The following is a 20,378-nucleotide window of genomic DNA, read 5'->3' as shown; positions in this document are numbered from 1 at the left end:
CACACGCGGGGGTTCTTGCGGTAGAAGGCGCTCCCATCCTCTGGGGAGAGAAGTGCTGGGCAGGATCGGCAGTAGCCCTGCGTGGAGTTCTGGCGTCAGAGCATCCCCGGCAGCTGCTCCGCGTCCGTCCTCGCCGCTCTCTGGCACTAACCCGCGGTCTGGAGCGCGTTCTCGCCTAGCGATAGGCGAGTATGAGCCCTTCGAGAAGCTCGGCGGCAAGAGCGGAACCATGAGTTTTCCAGGGCAGCGTGAAACGGAGGTTGAATTCGGAGGGACTGAGCCGCCTTCCCCGGCAGGAGAAAGCGGCCTGGACCCCCCGCAGGGACAGTACATCTAATAACAGCAGGGAACGGCACTACAGCTACTGGGAAATCTCAGGTTGAGGACGGGGAAGGGAGGTGGATCCCAGTACGACTCAGGCGTGGACGCGCACGCCTACTGGCCAGTCTGGCAGCTGAAAGGAGTGGCTGCGCTCCCCTGTTGGGCTTCCCTGTCGCAGGCGGTCTGCGAGTGGTATAGCGGCTCCTCGTCCTTCTCCAGCCCCGCCTCAGTATTGCTATGCGGGCTGGGCAGGACGGGCCTCAGGAACCGGAATTCGCTACTTCCCGAGCCCCGGGTCAGACACATTTCGTAGCGGTAAGCCGGCGACAGAGTGCCCGTGCCGCCCACGCTGTCGCTGGCGAAGTCTCCGTCTGCGTAGCAACTGGGGGAGGGAGGAGAAAGTTCTGCCCGGACACGAGCTTTGCAGAGCATGTTCGCCGTCAAGACGAGGATGGACAAGAGAAAAAGGGACGAGATGCAGCACAGGGAGGCGATGAGGTAAGTGGTGAGCATTTCCTCCTCGGCCACCTGCGGCTGCTCTCCGCTTGCAGGATCGTGGCCAAGCTGGTGGAAGGCATCGGAGAAATCATCCACCAGTGCCACGGCGAGGGTGGCAGTGGCGGAGCGCGGCGGCTGCCCGCGGTCCCGCACCAGCACGATGAGCCTCTGCCGGGCCGCGTCCCGCTCTGTCACGGCCCGCGCCGTGCGCACCTCGCCGCTGTGCAGCCCCACGCGGAACAGCCCCGGCTCCGTCGCCTTGGCCAGCTCGTAGGACAGCCACGCGTTCTGCCCCGCGTCCGCGTCCACCGCCACCACCTTGGCCACCAGGTAGCCGGAGGGCGCCCAGCGCGGCACCAGCTCTCCGGCCGCGCTGCTGTCGGGGGCCGGGTGCAGCAGCACGGGCGCGTTATCGTTCTCGTCCCGCACGACTACGCGTAGCACGGCCTGGGCGCTGAGCGGCGGGGAGCCGCCGTCGGCTGCGCGCACTGTCACCTCGAAGGTGCGCACCTTCTCGTAGTCCAGCGGGCGCAAACTCCGGACGGTTCCACTCTCCGCGTCCACTGACACAAATGATGCCGCGGCGAGGGTGCCTGTTGGTGGCGGCACTAGCGCGTATCTCACGCGGGCGTTTTCTCCCGCGTCGGCGTCCGTTGCACTGAGGCGGCCCAGGCTCCTCCCCGCGGGCTCGTTTTCGCTCATCACCATGGTGTAAATGGACTGGGTGAAGGTGGGTGCGTTGTCGTTCACATCCAAGAGCCGAACGAACAGGGTCTTGGACACCGAGAGGGCGGGGGAGCCCTCGTCGCGGGCTCGCACTGTCACGTTGTATTCCTCCACCTGCTCCCGGTCCAGTGTCTCTGATGTCACCAGCGCGTACGCGTCGGCTGCCAGCAGCGTGATCCTGAAGGGTTGCTCCCCTGTCAGCTCGCAGGTCGTCCTGCCATTGTCCCCCGAATCTCGGTCCCGCACATTGAAGAGGGACACCACGGTGTTCAACGGGGCGGCTTCGGAGAGGGTGCTGGTGAACGAGGTGATGATCACCTCGGGGGCATTATCGTTCACGTCCTTCACCTGCACCTCCACCTTGCAATGCGTGGACAGGCCCCCTCCATCTGTGGCCTGGACATCTACCTCAAACATCTTTGTTTCTTCATAATCCAAAGGCTTTTTGAGTCGAATCTGACCTGTCTCTGGGTTTATTTTGAACGTTTCGAAATTTTCCTCTGAATTTTGAACTATGGAATAGACTATTTCCCCGTTTGTGCCTGAGTCTAAATCGCTAGCAGACACTACCACCACTATGGTATCCTGTGAGCTATTTTCCATTACAGATATTTTATACAGACTCTGGGTAAATACCGGGATGTTGTCATTTATATCCAGGACTACCACGCGGATTAAGGCTGTTCCAGACCGTGGTGGAGTCCCACCATCCACAGCCGTGATGCTGAAAGCAACTTCTGCCTGCTGCTCCCGGTCCAGGGCTCGATCCAACACCAGCTCGGCGTACCTCCTGCCGTCACTCCGCCGCTGGGTGTACACATGGAAATACTCGTTCGAGCTGATACTATAATGCTGAAGACTATTGTTCCCCACATCTGGATCGTGAGCACTTTCCAGCAAAAATCGAGTCCCAGGCTTTGTAGATTCCGGGATCTTTAAAACTATCTCTTTATTTAGGAACACAGGAGCATGATCATTTATGTCGGTGAGTCTTACCTCAGCTCGGAAGGACTGCAGTGGGCTCTCCAGCAGCACCTCGAAACGCACCAAGCAGGGCTCGCTCTGTCCACACAGCTCCTCCCGGTCCATTTGCTCTCTCACCACCAAATCCCCGGTGTGCTGGTTAAGCTGAAGATACTGCTTTTCTCCTTCAGGAACGAGTCGAGCCTGACGAGCCAATAATTCCTCACCGGTCAGTCCCAAATCTTTAGCGATATTCGCCACAAAAGCGCCTTTCTCCGCCTCTTCGGGCACAGAGTACCGAGCGGGTTCTGCTCTCATCCCCGGGACGCAGAGGAGAAGGATCAGAGCCACCGCTCGCCCCGGGAGCGGCTCCTCGCTCTTCATCAGCTTCATTCCTTTCCAGCGACCCGATCTCCTCTCCTGAGAGCTGGAGGGAGCTGCCGATACAGCCTGCAGACCCCCGAACGGAGCAGCCCGAGATGGTGCAGCCCCGCCCGCCCGAATCGCGGGGGCGGCGGAGCTGGGAGCTGCGCGGAGCTTCCGCGGTCAGCAGCGGCACCAGGCGGCCGATCTGTAGAAGGATTCGAAGCTTTCCCACCGCAAAGCCTGGAAAGCAGAGAGTACCGGCTCCATTTCTCTCTTCCGAGGTCAAACCATAGAGATTTAACTGTCCGTACAGCCGTATTCAAAGTGTGGCCACCGGCTGAATGAGGAGTGCCTCTCTTTGCCTTCTACTTCAAAACGAAATTTATTTAAAGCTGGGTTGTTCCTTTTGTTTTGGTTCCCCCTCCCTTCCCCTCAGTGCGAACGCGTTGAATAAATTACTTTCCGGCTGTTTAGCTAAAACAGCAGCGTATTGTTACCCAGGACCCAGGTGAGCTGGTCTCGAACCACGGCAGCTGTCGCCGTAGTCGTTCTCGGAACGGACCGAGATTTTCCCCCCAGTTCACGACCTCTCCTGCTGGGAGACTTCAGGAATGGGCTGGAGGCAGCATCTTTTAGACTCAGCTCGACTCAGAAAACGCCCCTCCGTCTTGCTCCAACATCTGAGACCGTCCAGGTAGTTCCCAGGTAGTTCCGATTTCCCCTGCTTAAAATCCACTCCAGATGCACGGATTATTGCCGAAATCCTGCTCTTGGGTTGGCTATTTCCTCGGCGATGACTGTGGCAAATGATCTCGAGACAACACACTCACCCGAGGGAGTTCCAAGTAGGTTTTATTGTTTTCTGTCATTACGCATTCCGCTCTTTAAAATGTTTCAACGACAGGAAATATCACATTACTTTATAGATTAATATCGATTGATGAAAGAAAGAGAAAACAGAAAGCTTCTTGACACCCTGTATTCTACAGTTAATTGCAAACGGTTTCATCTATTTTCCTGTAAAACCACAAACAATACTTGTAATTATCTTAACTTTTAACGATTGCGAAATGGTAATTTCAACTTTATGGGGGGAAAAAAGGAAGAAAGAATACATTGCTCAAAGCCCACTCTTTACAATAAGGAGAACCTATAAACTCCTGGTCAAATATGCCAAGTGTGCCAATGTCAGCAGTTACAAATGTAAACAGCTTCTGCTTATTATGTAAGAAATTCCTTTGTAAGCACCACTTAATTTTGCTTAATATCTGTTTCACCTGATGTTAAACACATGGCAGAAAATTAAGATATTATTACAAAGCTCTCTCCATAAAAAGAAAGAGACAAACCACGAAAAGAAACCCCACAGAGAAAGCAGCGTAACAAACAGTTAAAGATCTTCTGACAGTCTTCAGTATTTCCCGTAGTATGTAGAAGCAGTAGCACTCTCACAATCATACATTATTATGTAATCAACATGCAACACGGTTGTCCTCCTCCATCCACAGCACAATTACAAAATACCTACATGAATAAAGTACTGCTCAAAGGGAAAGTACTCGCACAGAGAAGCCTTCTTCTCCCTGGTACCTTTTAGGTAGGCGTTTGGTCTCTTTGTTCCCTTTTCCCTGTGAGGACAGACAAACTTGTCTTTCTCTTCACTTATTGATGGGCGAGCCAAGGGTTTTGATGGGAACTGGCATTTAGCTCCAGCTCCCTGTTTGCAGGGCAAACTGCATCTGCAGCTCTGGGCCCCATATCTTCAGAGAGGGGAGCACTGCCCTGCAAAGAACAGAGAGCGGTCGTCAAAATTTGAGTGTTGAAGGAAAGCGGACGTCACCGGGAAGCTTGGAGGGCGTGTCTTACAGCACTGCCTGTGTCACACCACTCCTCTCTACCGAGGGCCAAGGAGAAGGTAAGACTTGGTGGGTCTCTGACCTGAGTGGAGAACACCTAAAGTCAGAAACATCCTCCACAAAGGTACTATAGAAAAACTTTTATGAGCCTGAAGGACTAATTCAAAATAGTAAGAGCCCCAAACAGAAACCACTTTCTCACAAACTGTAAATGTGGTTTAATGTTGGTATATCAAGAAAGGTCATTGTCTTCCCTGAGGCTACTGTGGTTCTGACAACCTGCAGTAAAGTGAGTCCATCAGTGGTTATGAAATACGAAGATATTAACTGGCCCTGATGACGTTTGTGTTTCTTCAGCCTCATATTGTTCATCATCCAGCCTACTATGAAGTGCTAGATTGATCCTTGCAAACTCTCCATGGAGATCCCACAGAATCCCATATTAAGAGGTAACTGACTGATAACCACACTTTTCTGGCCAGTACTATTCACTCAAGTCACAAAAATATAAGGGAATTTAATGGCAGAGGTCCCCACCTCCGTAGCCTCCAGCTTGAGGACAGCTTGAGCTCAGCAGTGCCACCATCCTGGTGAATGGCACGTGGCAGCACCGAGCACCAGCTCCTAACAGCGGTGCAGGGGACACCGTCGGTGACAGGGGACATCATCGGTGACACCCCTTTGTACAGTTGTTCCCTCAGTCCCATCTGATGCTGGACAGGCCACTACATTCCCGTTACTGCCACCTCCGGGAGGATGTATCCCTGGGAATGGTGTCATTCCTGCTGCAGGTCCCTACGGGCTCTACACAGTGCATGGGCAGGAGCCACTGGGGGACACATCTCTGCCTGTACTTTTCAGCTTCTCATGGTCCAACTCCTCCCCTCCTTTGAAATGACACCATAGGGTTGATCTAACACGAATACTCAGCAGAGATATGGTGCAGTTGCCCAGAGAGGTGGTAGGTGCCCCATCCCCGGAAATATCCAAGGTCGGGTTGTATGGGGCTCGGAGCAAATGGATCTAGTTGAAGGTATCCCTGCTCATTGCATGAGGGTTTGGACTTAATGGCTTTTAAAGGTCCATTCCAACCCAAAATGTTCTATCCTTCTATGATGCAGAGAGGCGCGGTTAGTCAGCATTTGGGGAGCAGCTGAGCCTTGCTGGATCCTCCTGGGACGCCTCTCCAGCGGCTCTGAGAACCCCTCTATCCTCTTATCTCCTCCCACCCCAGGGACTAGCAATTCTGCAACTTCAATAGTCCCTGCTGCCAGGATGTGACACACCTCCCCCCTGCCTCAGCCCTGTCAGTCCCTCACCTGTGCAGTCCAGTCGCCTTCATCCCCGAGGTTGGCCACATCCTGCGAGCACACCGAGCTCCGCTGTTCGCCCGGGCCCGGGGGCAGCCCGGCGGGGAAGCAGGGGAAGAGGGGCCTGAGGAAGCGGAACTCGCTGTTGACAGTCCCGGCGGCGAAGCAGACGTCGTACACGTAGCTGCGGGGCAGGGAGCCCGCGTTGCTCTCCGTGGCCGTCGTCGGGAACGTGGGCAAGGTTTCCGTCTCGCTCCGCCTGGCCCGCCGCACCTTCACTACCACGGCGGCCACCGCGGTGGCGAGGAACAGCGCCGACACGCAGGTGAGGGAGGCGATAAGGTAAAGAGTAAGCGGCTCGTCGGGGTCGGCGGCCGGTGCCTCCTCGGTCACCCGTAAATGGGCTTCGGAGAAGCCGTCCACCAGTGCGACAGCGAGGGTGGCAGTGGCGGAGCGCGGCGGCTGCCCGCGGTCCCGCACCAGCACGATGAGCCTCTGCCGGGCCGCGTCCCTCTCTGTCACGGCCCGCGCCGTGCGCACCTCGCCGCTGTGCAGCCCCACGCGGAACAGCCCCGGCTCCGTCGCCTTGGCCAGCTCGTAGGACAGCCACGCGTTCTGCCCCGCGTCCGCGTCCACCGCCACCACCTTGGCCACCAGGTAGCCGGAGGGCGCCCAGCGCGGCACCAGCTCTCCGGCCGCGCTGCTGTCGGGGGCCGGGTGCAGCAGCAGGGGCGCGTTATCGTTCTCGTCCCGCACGACTACGCGTAGCACGGCCTGGGCGCTGAGCGGCGGGGAGCCGCCGTCGGCTGCGCGCACTGTCACCTCGAAGGCGCGCACCTTCTCGTAGTCCAGCGGGCGGAGGATATAAACATCCCCATTTTCAGGGTTGACTGACACTTCGGGCTGCTCTTTGCCCTCTTGTTGCACCAGTGCGTAGTTCACATGGGCGTTTTTTCCTGCGTCAAGGTCCGTGGCCTTCATGCTGCCGATCCGGAGCGTGGGGCTGTTGTTCTCCGTGACCGACATGGTGTAAACCTCCTGGGTGAACTCTGGGGGATTGTCGTTCACATCCGATATCTGCACGAAGATGCTTTCCCGAGAGCTCAGCCGCGTCTTGCCCCAGTCCGTGGCTGTGATGGTGATGTTATACTCCGCTGTCCTCTCCCTGTCCAGAGCCGCGTTTGTTCTCAGTTCGTAGTAATTATCAAAAGTGGGGGTGACACTGAATGGTAAGTCGCCGTCGATGGAACACTCCGTTCTGCCGTTGTCCCCGGAGTCCTGGTCCCGCACACTGAACAGAGCCACCACGGTGCGTGGCGGGGCGTCCTCGGGAATGGAGGCGGTGAGGGAGGTGAGCGCTATCTCCGGGGCGTTGTCATTCACGTCCAGGACCTCCACCTGCACTTTGCAATGCGCGGACAGCCCCCCGCCGTCCATGGCTTTCACCACCATCTTGTGGGTTTTCGTTTCCTCAAAATCCAGGTTGCCCGCGACTCGTATTTCACCGGTGGCCGGGTTCAGCTGGAAGAGTTGCCGGGATCGCTCCGATGTCTGGGTAAACGCGTAACGCACTTCCCCGTTAGACCCTTCATCGGGATCTGCAGCAGCGACTCTGACCACCAGCTGTTCCAGAGGGCTGTTCTCAGCCAGGCTCACCTCGTAGACCTCCCGTTCGAAGACAGGGACGTTGTCATTGGCATCGACCACCACGATCCGGACCTGAGCCGTGCCCGACCTGGGTGGGGACCCCCCGTCGATGGCGGTGAGGAGTAAATTCAGCTCTCCCTGCTCTTCATGATCAAGCTGCCGCTGTAGGACAAGTTCCACGTATTTTACTCCGTCTTTTCCTGTTCCAATAGCGAGGGAGAAATGAGGATTGGGCCCGAGGCTGTAGTTCTGCAAACCGTTAATGCCCACGTCCTTGTCCTGGGCGCTCTCCAGGGGGAAACGGGACCCAGGCGATGCTGTTTCTAGAATTTTTAAAACCATCTCCTTCTCCGGGAACACGGGCGAATTGTCATTTACGTCACGAATTTCCACCTCCCCTCGGATAAGCTGCAATGGATTTTCAAAGAATATTTTAAAGACAAGTGTGCAGGTATCGCTCTGCGGACAGATCTCCTCTCGGTCCAGCGATTCCTTTGCCGTCAGGACTCCGGTGTTTTGATTGAGTAGGAAAAGCTGCTCGTTCCCCTCGGACACAACGCGGGCCTTGCGAGCTGCAAGCTGGCTCAGAGGAACCCCCAGGTCCTTGGCAATATCGGCGACAAAGGAGTCCCTCCCCATTTCCTCCGGCAGAGAGTAGCGGAGGGTTTCAGCCCTGCTCTGACACACGCAAACGCACAGAATAAACAGGATCACTTGCCTCTTGCTGTCTCTGCTCTGTCTCCCACACGCCATCACTCTCCAAAAAAGCCATCCACCGTCCTCCGCAGCTCCCAGCATTTTTTAGCGGCGTCCGAAGCAGAGCGGTGTGGGCCAGCAATCGTGGGGTGAGGGAATCTGGAAGCCCCCGAATGCTCCGACTCCTTTCCGAGCAGCTCAGCTCACTCGGTTTTTTGTCTTCCTGTGCCAGCAGACCCGGGGCGGACCGAGGAACGCGCCGGTCCGCGGCCAACATCCCCACCCAGCGTCGGAAGGGGGAATATTTCCTCTCATTCGGGGCAGCGCAGCTAGTTCGGGGCTTGCTCCTTGAATCCGCACTCTTTATGCCAAAGAGCAGAGAAAAGGTGCGGTGTAAACGCTCTCCTCTCTCGGAGGTGGGATCCCTGCCCGCCTATAAAGCGCTGCTCTGGGTATCACATCCCTGCTCTCAACCACGAACTCTTCATACGCAGCTTTTGTTTTGTGTAGGCATGGCAAGATCCACTGCCACAGAAGAGATTTCCTTTCTCTTCTGCACTTGTTAATCAGCACAGGACGATTAGCAAGTGTGGCGAGTCAAAGAAGCTATTGAAAATGAGAGCGGATGCCAGAGAGCTGACAAGGAAACGTCCCCAGGTAAACGCTTCGCCACCACCGTAGCTCGCCATCGCAGTAGATGATAATGCTGTTCTAGGACACATCAGCTGGGTTTTTTTCTTACTGGGTATCGCACCTCGCCCTCGACTTTTACACTTTTCTATGTGAAAAAGAGGTTAAACTTGAAGTCCTGTATCTGCCCAAGGATCTGTGGCCAACAGCCAGTCAATACAAAGGGCAAGGAACCAAACAGGGAGCTCATAAGTTAAACTCCTCGATAGACAAAAGCTAACGGGGACAATAGCAGAGATAAGGCTCTTACCACACGAATTGATGGGCCATTAAAGGAATAATTGAAGCGTAAAGTGCAGAGTCTCAACAAGAAACTCTGTAAACGAGAAAGGAAAAAAAGTTCTAAAGATTCTCACGGATTATCTGAAAAAGTGTAATAGAAGAGAACAAATTCACTACGAGGTGCTTAAGGGGGGCTCCAGGAATTTGCAAGGCTTATTATGAGATTATTGGAGGCAGAATCAAACTCGCTAAAAGGGAGAGGTTAAGAACAGACCTGTTAGGAACAGCCGTGGGACAACGGAGGTGGAAAGGGATACCCAGAGGTTCTGAGCACAGTCTGGCACTGTGATGCCGGATCTGTGCCGGAAACCGGATAAAAACCTCAGGGTCAGGTAGGCATGGCTGGCCCCGAAGACAGACTTACACCTCGACTGCTTCTGAGTGCACACACTGTGCTGAGGATGTGCACAGCTGCCTGCGAGCCCAGCCCAAACCTTCCTCTTAGAGAATGAAAAAATGAAGGAGAAAACAAAATAGTGCTTGCATTATTTACCTGTGGTTCGAGCATTTTAAATTCAGATTTTACTAGAAAAGAAACTACGCTTTAAAAATTATTATTATAAAGTATCATAATCCCCTTGGTTTGGGCACCTTTTCTTTAATTTCCTAGATGTTTCCCCCTTATTTTAGTTTGTTAAAAGGAGTGACGCTGTCAAACAATACTCAGGAGGTCAAATCCTAGAAATTCTCTGATGTCTTCATTTGTTTTAAAATAAAAACTTCGTGACCGTATCAGTAAGGAGAAAGTAACAACTAGGGTTGACTTTCGGATTCCCCAAAACTTTAGCTACTGAAAGATCTTGCATGAACGAAGTAATTTCGGCGACTTTCTCTTACCGCCCTCTGACTTGGAAGCGTGATAAGATCTAAACCAGTAACTTACATCAAAGGGCAGCTTCTCCTTTCTCCCCGTCCAGGGACAGGTCCATCTCTCGAGTTGCGATCCTTCACACCATCAAAGAAGCCAAACCACAGGCCAAGCACAGCAGTGGATGTGTTGGAGAAGTGGCTTCTCTCTTCTTTTTTTCTTTGCAAAAATAACTCTGACACCTGTAATCCACTTGCTTTGTGCCCCTTTGTTCAGCTCTCGGCACCTCCGAGAGGGGAATGTGTATTTGCTTCTACTTATCCTAATCTTTGTCACCGCTGCACAGCAGGGGGAAAGACAGGCCGAGAAGGGCTTCCACAGACACTTCCTACTCTGAGTGCAGTTACCCAATTATTGTTGCTCCCATCATTTCAGAAAGGAAATGGTGTCCTTCAGCTTCAGGTGGAGAAGGGTGGAAGAAGAGCAGTGATCCTTAACGGAGCTCTTGGCTGTAACAGTATCTTTGCTCCCAGAAGATGCTGCTCCTCGACCGACATTTATATTCTTTCAGATTTTAGAGAAATGGTAAATGAAGAGGGTCACTTACCGTGCAGCACTGGAAAGAAATGCTGGTGTTTTCTGTTGGGTCATAACAGTAAAATGGATGTGTATTTAAAAAAAAAAAAAAAAAAAAAAAAAAGTTTGAATACTACCAGATGGAAGCACACTGTATTTTAGGGCAAACTAAGGAACTATACCCATAATAAGAAAGATTTGCAAAAATGTGTCAGAGAATTCATTTGTCTCCTTGAGCATACAGTGATATTGCAGGCTTCCTCGTCTTTTGCTTTAGTGATGACATCTTTATCCTAAGAAGAACCAAAAATCCAGTTCTCTTCACTCTGTCATTTACAAGTTCATGCTAGAAAAGCACGACAGCAACATATCCTGCTTATTTCCTGGTACGACCCCGTATTTCAGAACACAGCCTTGGTAAAAGAAAATTCTGCCCGCATTTCTGAAGCCTGAGCAATTTCAATTTCCAAAATCCTTCTTGGTCTTTCAGCTGGGAATTCAGATCTGCCGAATGAAATCTCAGAAGTCCCATGCCCGGTTTTGTGGTCCACCCAGATAAAGGCTTTTTCTTTATCCCTGGAGCCACTGTCCACTCCCCTTCAGCACACCCTGAGGATAGAATGGCTTGGGAGGAGCCTCCAGATCAGAATTACAGATACTTCCCAGAGTCCCAGCGTTTTCCATGCCTGAGTGCAAAGACGGACCAACACTCCCGACCTCTCATTCCCAGACAGCTCCCAGGATGGATTTCTTCTTTTGTTTCCGTACCAATCACGCAGCGCCTTGAATTCCCAGTTGTCCCTCGAAATCAGTGCCCGGAGCTCTCAGCTGGATGCAAACGTGAGGAAAGCTGGGAGAATAATTCCTAACCTTCTGGCTCTCGGGTACATTGCAAATACCACAGGTACCTTTTCTGAGGCTCATTTTCCGGGAGATAAACCAGCCGCCTCCCTCTGTCTGCGTTCAGTACAGTTACTGCTTTCCCCATCACTCTGTTAAAAACAAACATTTCTTTCTCCCGTTAGTAACTCCGTGCTTACCAACCAACCGACTCCGAGTCACCCCAGACCTACGGTGAAATCCTCCCAAATCCCGCAGGGACGGGCCTGGGGAGACCGTCTCCGTCCTTCACACTCCCTGTTTTGCCTTGTGCTCTTGGCTTTTCCAGGCACGTCTCGATGCGGCGATTCCCAGCACATCCTTTGGAAAGGCTTTAAACCAGGGCGTATTCCAGTGCAACCGGGGCGTTTCTGCGGGGCTCTCAGCCGGTGCCAGCCGCGCAGCCCCTGACTGGGGCTCACTGGTCTCCCCCCTCCCTCCCAGCAGCAGCAGCGCTCGCCCAGCGCTGGCCAACAGCGCCACTGGGCGTCCAGCGCAGGAGCCTCACAGGGGCGTCTGCCCCGAGCCTCGGCAGGAATCTCCTCTCTCCCCTTCCCGCTATCGCAAGGACAAATTCTGAAATGTATTTCCCACCTGGAGTCTTCGGCACATAAACGCGCTTCCTCAGTACTTATTGAGACGTTTGGCTGGACATTAATAATCCAGGCAAACGTGAAACGCCCTACACAAACCTTCTGTCAAGTGTGCTCACCAAAGACGCAGGCAAGCGCAGCAAGAGTTGCTCATGTGCTGTGCACTACATTTTCCAGAAGTCAGACAACGAAGGCGTTTTCAAGCACAGGCTGTTTGTGGGAGGCCGAGTTTTGAATACTTTCTATTTCAGAAGGAGATCTCCAACTGTTGTATGTCCTCTCCTAAAGTATTCCACAGTTAAGAACCTATTCAGTATTAATAGCAGCATGAACCTCTGCTGCCCCTTGGGTCAGCTGCAATAGATGTCCAAAGAATATCTTAAAGATGAGCCTGCAGGTATTGCTGTGTGGACAGATCTCCCCTTGGACCAGTGACTCCTTTACAGTCAGGACTTCAGTGTTTTGATTGAGGTAGAAATGCTGCTGCTGCTGCTCCTCAGACACAATGGAGAACACATTTCTTCCTAGGCAGCAGTACTTCCTTTCTAATGACATCAGTTCATGAGTCCATCTGCTCTAAAGCCTCCCTGTATCCCTTCCAGCTTCAAAGAATAAAGGAAAATTCCCTGCTTCAAAAGCCTAAGCTCATGTATTTCCTCAGAGACATTCTGCCTTCTCCAGTCTCCAAAGATAATTCTGGACAGAAGATACCTGCCAGACCAACAGAGAGCAGGTTTAGATTACATATTAACAAGAAATTCCTTATTGTGAGGGTGGTGAGGCCCTGGCCCAGGTTGCCCAGAAAAGCTGTGGCTGCCCTGGAACTGTCCGAGTCCAGGTTGGACAGGGCTTGGAGCAACCTGAACGTGGAAGGTGTCCCTGCCCTTGCAAGAGCTTGGAACAAGATGATCTTGAAGGTCCTTTCCAATTCAAACCAGTCTGTGACTCTCTGTGTTTGCGTAGATCTTTTCCATCCTGAACCTTTTGAAGGCAACAAATTCTCTCTCTCTCCTCTCTAGCCATGACAATCTCAGTACTTCTTGTTTGGAAATAAATCCTCTCAGCTGCCACACTCTGCTACCACAAATGCCTTTTGAAGGTGAGTAAATATTTTAATCTTCGTAAACTTTGTGCTTAGTGGGACCCAACTTTTCCATCTTCAACCTCACCCCTAGGTCAAATATGCAGAAATGTTCTTCACAAATCCTTAAACCCATGTGGTTTTTTGTGTCCTGAGATCTCAAATGGCCAACAAATAATATTTCAGTTTCTGTAAGTTGTGGGGGAAGTATCATCTGCTGAGGTTTTTTCCCCATGTTCTTCTGTTCAATTTCTTTGTGAATCCTTCCACACTTTCCTGCAGTGGCTGTTGCAGTTCACTCAGAGGAGACAGATTCAAATGGAAAGTCACATGTTCAACAGTCAAGTAGCACAAAGTTGTCAGGTAATTCAAGTTCACTGGGTAAATAGTCTTGGCTTTCTCTGTGCTTTTCACAAAGCAACAGAGAATAAGATGATTTTCTCAGTGACATTTGGAAAGCCTTGAAAAAGATATTTCAGGGATAGGAGTACCACACAGGCATTCATGAACAAGGGCAAGAATTTTCAGGCTTGTGAAGAAATATTTCTATGACTGGCTACCCAAAGGTAGGAATTAGAAGTGTTTGAAGTTAAACAATTGAGCATTATAATAAGAAAGTAAGAACTAGGCAGACTATATGTTGTCCTGAGCAGAAAAATAGCACATTTTGTTTTAAAAGGACAGGTCAGGAAGGAATGGATATGGGAAGAGGTTGGTCTTGAACAGGCCAGTTTGGGAAATCTGTCTGGTCATCTGAGAAAGAAAACAGGGATTCAGCTGAGAAGCAGATTTGAAAATTAAGGAGAGAATGGGAGAGCAGAATAAGGGACAGCAATGGTTAGAAGAGGGAAAGATGCTGTGCAAGAGGGACCCAGAGAGGACAAGCATGACGCTGTTTGGTTGGCAAGGCTGACCAAGCAGGGTAAGGACAACGCATCACAAGTAGGATCCATCCTGAGAACAACTTAGGAAGGGCTTGTTGATGTGGCACCTCTAAGAAGAGAATCACAATGGCCATCAGTAAAGAGAAGGTGGGGTCCAATCAACCAGAGTGAAAAGGGTATAGGGAATTGTGTGGAGAAGCAGGAAGGGCAGTGGATGCAGTTGGAAGTCAAAACAGGTGCATGGATAGAAGGGAGCCAAAATAGACACAAAGAAGGAAGAAACAGATCAGTTAGGCAGGAGGAAGGAAGTGCAATTATGATCCTTTAGGCTTGCACCCATCTTTGCCCAATTCTCAGTGTCTGGCTTATGACATAGATTTCCTCACTTCCCCCTTTCTTCCTCAGAATGCCTTTCTTTCCAATCGGGGAGCAAAAAAATCATCAGAAGGTAGCAGCAAAGCAAAAGGAACCCTTCTATCTCAGCCAGTGTAACAGGATGAAGTGCCCAGTACCCAACTTTCTGTTTCCTGGTGCCACGTGTGACCCATCTGCAAGCCAAGCTCCAAATCCTGTAACCCTTGGATGCCATGAACATACTGAGATCACTGGAAACACTTGGCCCAGTGCTGCCTAAAAGGAAGGTCAGTGGAGAAGGGATTTAAGCACAACTTCATGGACAGAGTGGTCACTGCCCAGAAGGAAAGCAGAGGCTCTGAACTGAGGTTTTCAGAGGAGGCAGTGATCAAGGGAGTTACTACGTTTACTCACGGCACAGGCGAACAGAGATGCTCCAACATGAGGGTGTCACCCCTCAGTTCATGCCTGCTGCTTCTAAAGACACAGCAACCAGTCCCAGCAGTTAAATAAGTAACCAACACTATTCCTAAACAAACTCGAGCTAAATGGTAAGAGCTGTGTAACCCTGGCATAAGAGAAATCTGGCTTATGTTTTAGTGAAACAGCAGAGATGTCCTTTTTTTTGGGGAGAGTACTTGGGAAAACGAAGGGGTTTTGGGCCCTCTGTTTAATTTGCTTTGTCCTCAGCTGCAAGTCACTTTCTCCCACATGATTCCAGTAGCAACTGCAAACCAGGCACCCCCTGGGATCACAGGATGGCTTTGGACCTCTGACACAACTAAACCATCCTCCAGAATACAGGGTGACCAGTGAACTACCTGGGACATTGTTTACACAAAGCAGTGAAGTTTGGACTCTTGTTATCCTACATGCCCTTGTATCCTGTCTTTTATTTTGTTTTAAAATACTTTTGTACCTCGACAAAACTGACCAGTGAAAAGCCATTGAACATGGTCAGTACTTTTGACCAACAGCCTGTAGATACTCTGAGAGAAAAGAGACTTACGTAAAAAAGAGCCTTACAGAAAAGAAAACACCCATCCTGTAGGCAGAAATCCAGGCAGAGTTTATTCACTGTTTAGGCAACAGACAGGTACTCACATCCATATCACATTTTCTAAAGAAGGGGACACACTGGCAAAGACAAAATGAAAACCAATTTCAAGACAGATGCACAACCACCGTTCCTTGTGAGAAGTTATAAAGTAAACGGATACAAACCCAACACATTTAGTAGGTACCATGAAAATGCATGACAGCTAATTTACTTTCCAAAGAGTTTATATCTGGATAGGTGAAGCACAACCCTGATGTCATGATACTTCCACTGCCAGGTTCATAAATTTGGGAGGGGGAAAAGAAGTGTTTTTGTATTAAAACTCCTGGATTGCACCAATGATGGGGAGGGCTATCAGAAAACAGCCTGTAGTCCCTGTATATCTGTCTATATAAAACTACTATTACTTTTTTTGGTCAGGCTTGACCAGATGAGACTTGAACGCACCTTGGGATCACATAAATGCAAGTTATTGACCAGCAGCAAGTCGGTCCTTGCCCTGCGAGCAGCAGAGGCGGCGGGGTCGAATCCGGCTGCTGTATTTCCCAGATTTTTCCACCAGAGAGCAGCCGCCACAAAGGAAAAACCGAGCGGCGAATATGCAAGTCACGGGAAGGAGCGGCGGGGCTGGACCGGGAGCACCCGGGCTCGGCAGCGTGCCGGGGCCGGCAAGGGAAGGGAGAATCCCCCGGAGAGAGGCAGGTCTCTTTATTATCTATCTATCTATCTATCTATCTATCTATCTATCTATCTATCTATCTATCTATCTATCTATCTATCTATCTATCTATCTATCTATCATCTCTGTTCATTTATACATCTACCTATCGATCCATACATTTAGTTATCTACCTACCCATCCATTCAGCTGTTAGCCATCCATCCCGCAGCATCCTTGTCCACAGGATCTGGGCTCTGTTGTGCTGCTCTCTGCACGGGGGAAAGGAGCACACACTCAGACCCAGGGAAACCATTTCAGATCGAGGGACTCACACTCAAACAAGAGGCTGGGGAGAAGGGCGAGATAGGAGGTCATTAGTGAAGCGGTGACATCGTGAGGGGGGGGATCCAGAATCCTGGACTGAGCGGGGTTTGGGAGGGGATATAGGTCATGGCACAACCACGGGGATCGGTTTATCCCTTGGGGTCCCTAACGCTGGCTTTCTGCCCTTGCCATTGAACAAAAACTAAATTGCAGTAGTATCGAGCAGTGTGCTGGTTTCTCCCAGCACTGAGACTACAGGGCAAGTGAGGACAGCAGCCAGCTTAAAGCCTGGGAATCTGGGATTGTTGTAGGAGATACCAGCAGCTAAATAATCTCCTAACTTGCTTCCCTGTCAAGCCAGAGTCTCTAATGCAGAAAGTACTTGTACCATTTAAAACAAGCTTAAAGAATTGTGTCCCCTTTCATTACTACATGCTTTTCCTCTGTTTTAATCTTTACAGAAGTCTAAGAAAGGGACTTAGAAGCCCCTTTTAAGAGAGGCAGTTGTCAGGAATATATATATAAAATATTTCTCATCACATGCCTTAGTTTTAAGTAAAATTCCCAGGTTTGTCCATGACTGATTTAGTGATTTAAAAAATCTTTCAAGAAGCAAGTATATCCTGTGCTACTGTAAATCTCCCATTTAAATCCCTAAGGTATAAGCAAAATAGCTTGTCTCCTTTTTTCTTCTAAAAATGATACCTGAAGAAGGTATCACCTCTGGATATCTGATGATAAGAACTTCAGCACAGGACTGGAATGATTCTTAGCCTTCCACTCAAAACATGCATTATACTCAATAACAAGTGGCAGTTAACAACCAAATAAGTGTCTCTTTTCTTCCTCGTTGTTTTCTTTCATTTACCTCATTCTATTTCTTGATGTATTAATGAAGGTATCTAAAGAAAGAAAGAAAAAAAAAAGCACCCCCAAACCCAGTACAAAGTCATAGGTGATTCTGAGAGTGGTTAAGAATTACTATGGGCTGCCTGGATGAATAAATCCGTTAAATTGAAATTTGTAATCCCAAACTCAAGTGAGTATTCCTTGGAACATAAGGGGAGAAAAAAACCTCTGTGCCCAATACACGAACATCTGCCATTCTGAGGGTGAAACAGGGGTAATGAATCCAGTGCCAGGAACAGATAAATGTTCACTACATGGTTGCTCAGTAGATGGAGTATGAGCTATTTATATTAAAATGCTAAACCAAGTGACTTCCACTTCCTACTAAATGCACATAAAAAGGCACCAGAGGATCTATTTGGCAAAACCCTTAACAGAATAAACCTGTGCTCCTCCCTTGTACATAATCTTTACTTTATTATTACACTTATTTATTACAAGCAAAACATTGGCAACATCAAGACAGATGTTGAACTGCAGATAATTGAGGTCCAGCCTCACCAGACACAGCAAAAATTTTCTTAGAGGCAGTCTTGCCTGAAGGTGAACTACAACTGCAGCAGCAGCAGCAACAAAAGGAAATATGGTAATACTGTTTTAATTTAGGTAGAATTCAGAATGATGGCTCAGATGCTCACCAGCTTTGGAACAGTGAGACACAGCTGGCTGAAAACACAGCTTCCACAAGGAAATATCCAAACTGGTCCAGGGTGTCGCAAAGGAGAAAACCAGTGAGGCCTGGTACCAACAATAAGAGGTGGATTAGAGCTGTGTGATGAGACTGACAAATTTATTAAATTTCAAACCACCACCAACAAAAAATAGGCTTGTTTGTAGTTGATGGGAGAAGAAATTCTGAAAAATAATCACACAAATCTAATAGTACTGACAGCCTCTGTTCAACAGCTTTGGATTTATACTGCCTTTAAGAACAGATAAATATTTTAGGAAAGAGATCCCATCTTCTGAAATACACTACTGCTTTCTGCTCTTGCATAGAAGCCATCCATCTGTTGTCAACTCAGTAATTTGAAATCTAGTTGTAACATTACCACAATGCATATGCTGTGTATGGCACACAGGAGCAGCTGTCACGATGCTGGACATAAATTTTTGTCAGAGATCCATGACCCCACCACAGAGGTCAATAGCAGTAAGCACAATCTACTTAAAGAATTCCTGAATGGAAGATGCATCCCATAATGCAGTCTCCTGCATGTGTTGCAGGATATTTACAGAGCTCCTAAAGCTTTGCAGAGAGCTTTGCTTTGTACTAAGGTAATGACTGAGGTGTTTAATGAAGTGTTGTCCAGCAGAGAGGACACATTATCAATGCCAGGCAGACAACAAGCAATGGGTCCTCAAGACAAATAAGAAGGAAATGCAAGTTGTCATCAGAACTGTTTTTTCAAAGGTAGGTGAATCAATCAAACCCCTAAAGCTTCCCCTGGGAATAAACTGTTCTGAGCTCACAGCAAATGGTAAAATCAGAAAACCTTCCCCTGACTTCCCAAAAATAGCACCTAACAAAAGCAACCCCCAAGCTGGTGTAACCACCAACCCTCCTGAACCCCCAAATTAAAAAGACTCAATAAGAATGCTCAAATATATTTCGTTCAAAAGCCAAAGCACTGTTCTAACAAAAGGTCTTCATGCATCATTTGAGGTTTCACATCAAATTAGAGGGAGGGAGAGATGAGAAGAAATCCTTCCTATTGGACAGGCACTTGCACTTGCCTCTGAAATAAAAATGTGTGAGATTACACATAGTAAAACCAAGCTTGGAAAGGAATTCTCCTGTCAGTTAGTGAAATGGAGAGAGACACTGAGGACATTTCAGAGGGCTGCAGGTTCTGGTTTCTTGGCCCATGGGAACAAATTCCCAAGTCTATTCTGAAGCTTTATAAATTAACATTGCAAATTTCCCTATACATACATATATACTCTAATATTCTCTAATCATAGCAGAAAATATACAAATATATATGCATAAGATTTTTCTTACATACTTCTTCAGAGAAACTGGAAATGGCTGGGTTTTTTTTTTAATGAGGTGTAAATTTCCTAAATTCTTAGAGCCCTTCAGCTTCTTAGGACTTAGAAAGAAACAAAAAGTAGATAAACTTTCTTGTAACTTGTGTTATCTGAATGAGTAGAAAAGTTAAGGCAGTGATTAACTTTTTAAAAAAAAAGTTAAAGAAACATGTCAGTCTGAACATGATATTTTGGTGGTTGGGCCCAAAATGATCATCATTCTTTGGAAAAAGATGTGTGAAAGTGATAAGAAAGCCAAGCTGGCAAATATTTCATATTCCCCAGGAAAAGCACACCATTCTGTGGGTTCTTTCCCTTTGGGCTCCATGAAATGTATATCTATAAATTTGAATTATTCAGGAGGTGATTGAGTCAATGCTGAGATCACCCTGACCTTGCCTCTACTGCTCGTCCTGCCAGTGCCTTAGAGATTTCCTGGCTCTTGTCACAGATCCCCATAATCCCTACTCAGAGATCCAACAACAGATTTACCATTGCTCTGCTCCTGCCTTTCTACCCGTGCTGGGAGGTCCCTCTGTTCCAAGTATTACGGAATTGCATCACCACAATCAGATTTCTGAAGGAGGTTCTGCATAGAAAAGATGCCAGGAGGCTCAGCTGGTGTGGTCCTTACCCTGCTTCCTAGAGGGTCCCAGATCAGTGCTTATTCCCTGTGGGTGCTGCCAGGTCACCAGAAGGGCAGGGACAGCTTGGTGGAAGCTGTGAGATTCAGTTGCCAGTGGAATGGCAATTTCACCATGTCACCTTAGGCATGCCAAGGTGACCTGGGTCTTCAAGGCACTGCTGGGGCATATTCACAGACAGAGTGAGCACATTGAGTGACACTCGGTGCTTAAAGA

The 20,378-nt window shown here is 49.5% G+C and overlaps 2 protein-coding genes across 2 annotated transcripts; both read right to left on the bottom strand.

Moving 5' to 3' along the window:
* Nucleotides 1–435: 435 nt before the first annotated feature.
* LOC138118371 (protocadherin beta-16-like) lies at nt 436–2,901 on the bottom strand. Its single transcript, XM_069029308.1, has one exon. It carries the CDS (start codon nt 2,899–2,901, stop codon nt 436–438), a length of 2,466 nt encoding a protein of 821 aa, XP_068885409.1.
* Nucleotides 2,902–3,725: 824 nt separating this feature from the next.
* Nucleotides 3,726–19,977, bottom strand: LOC138118370 (protocadherin beta-15-like). The gene is made up of 4 exons (XM_069029307.1): nt 19,913–19,977; nt 12,146–12,176; nt 6,050–8,407; nt 3,726–4,656 (listed from the first exon to the last, which is right to left on the bottom strand). The coding sequence occupies exons 1-4, from the start codon at nt 19,975–19,977 to the stop codon at nt 4,537–4,539; spliced, it is 2,574 nt and encodes an 857-aa protein (XP_068885408.1). The 3' UTR covers nt 3,726–4,536.
* Nucleotides 19,978–20,378: the final 401 nt, after the last annotated feature.

This window comes from Aphelocoma coerulescens, chromosome 13 (genome assembly GCF_041296385.1).
Source record: "Aphelocoma coerulescens isolate FSJ_1873_10779 chromosome 13, UR_Acoe_1.0, whole genome shotgun sequence".
NCBI lineage: Eukaryota > Metazoa > Chordata > Aves > Passeriformes > Corvidae > Aphelocoma > Aphelocoma coerulescens.
The sequence above is the reverse complement of the archived record's forward strand: the minus strand, read 5'-3'. Positions and strand labels throughout refer to the sequence as shown.

Coding starts and splice junctions, on each gene's coding strand:
- LOC138118371 (XM_069029308.1), bottom strand. CDS start 2,901: ATGAAGCTGATGAAGAGCGAGGAGCCGCTCCCGGGGCGAGCGGTGGCT.
- LOC138118370 (XM_069029307.1), bottom strand. CDS start 19,977: ATGGGGATCTGTGACAAGAGCCAGGAAATCTCTAAGGCACTGGCAGGA. Junction 12,177..19,912: donor GGACGAGCAGTAGAGGCAAG/GTCAGGGTGATC, acceptor TCCTTGCGATAG/CGGGAAGGGGAGAGAGGAGA. Junction 8,408..12,145: donor GAGAGGAGATTCCTGCCGAG/GCTCGGGGCAGA, acceptor AGAGACAGCAAG/AGGCAAGTGATCCTGTTTAT.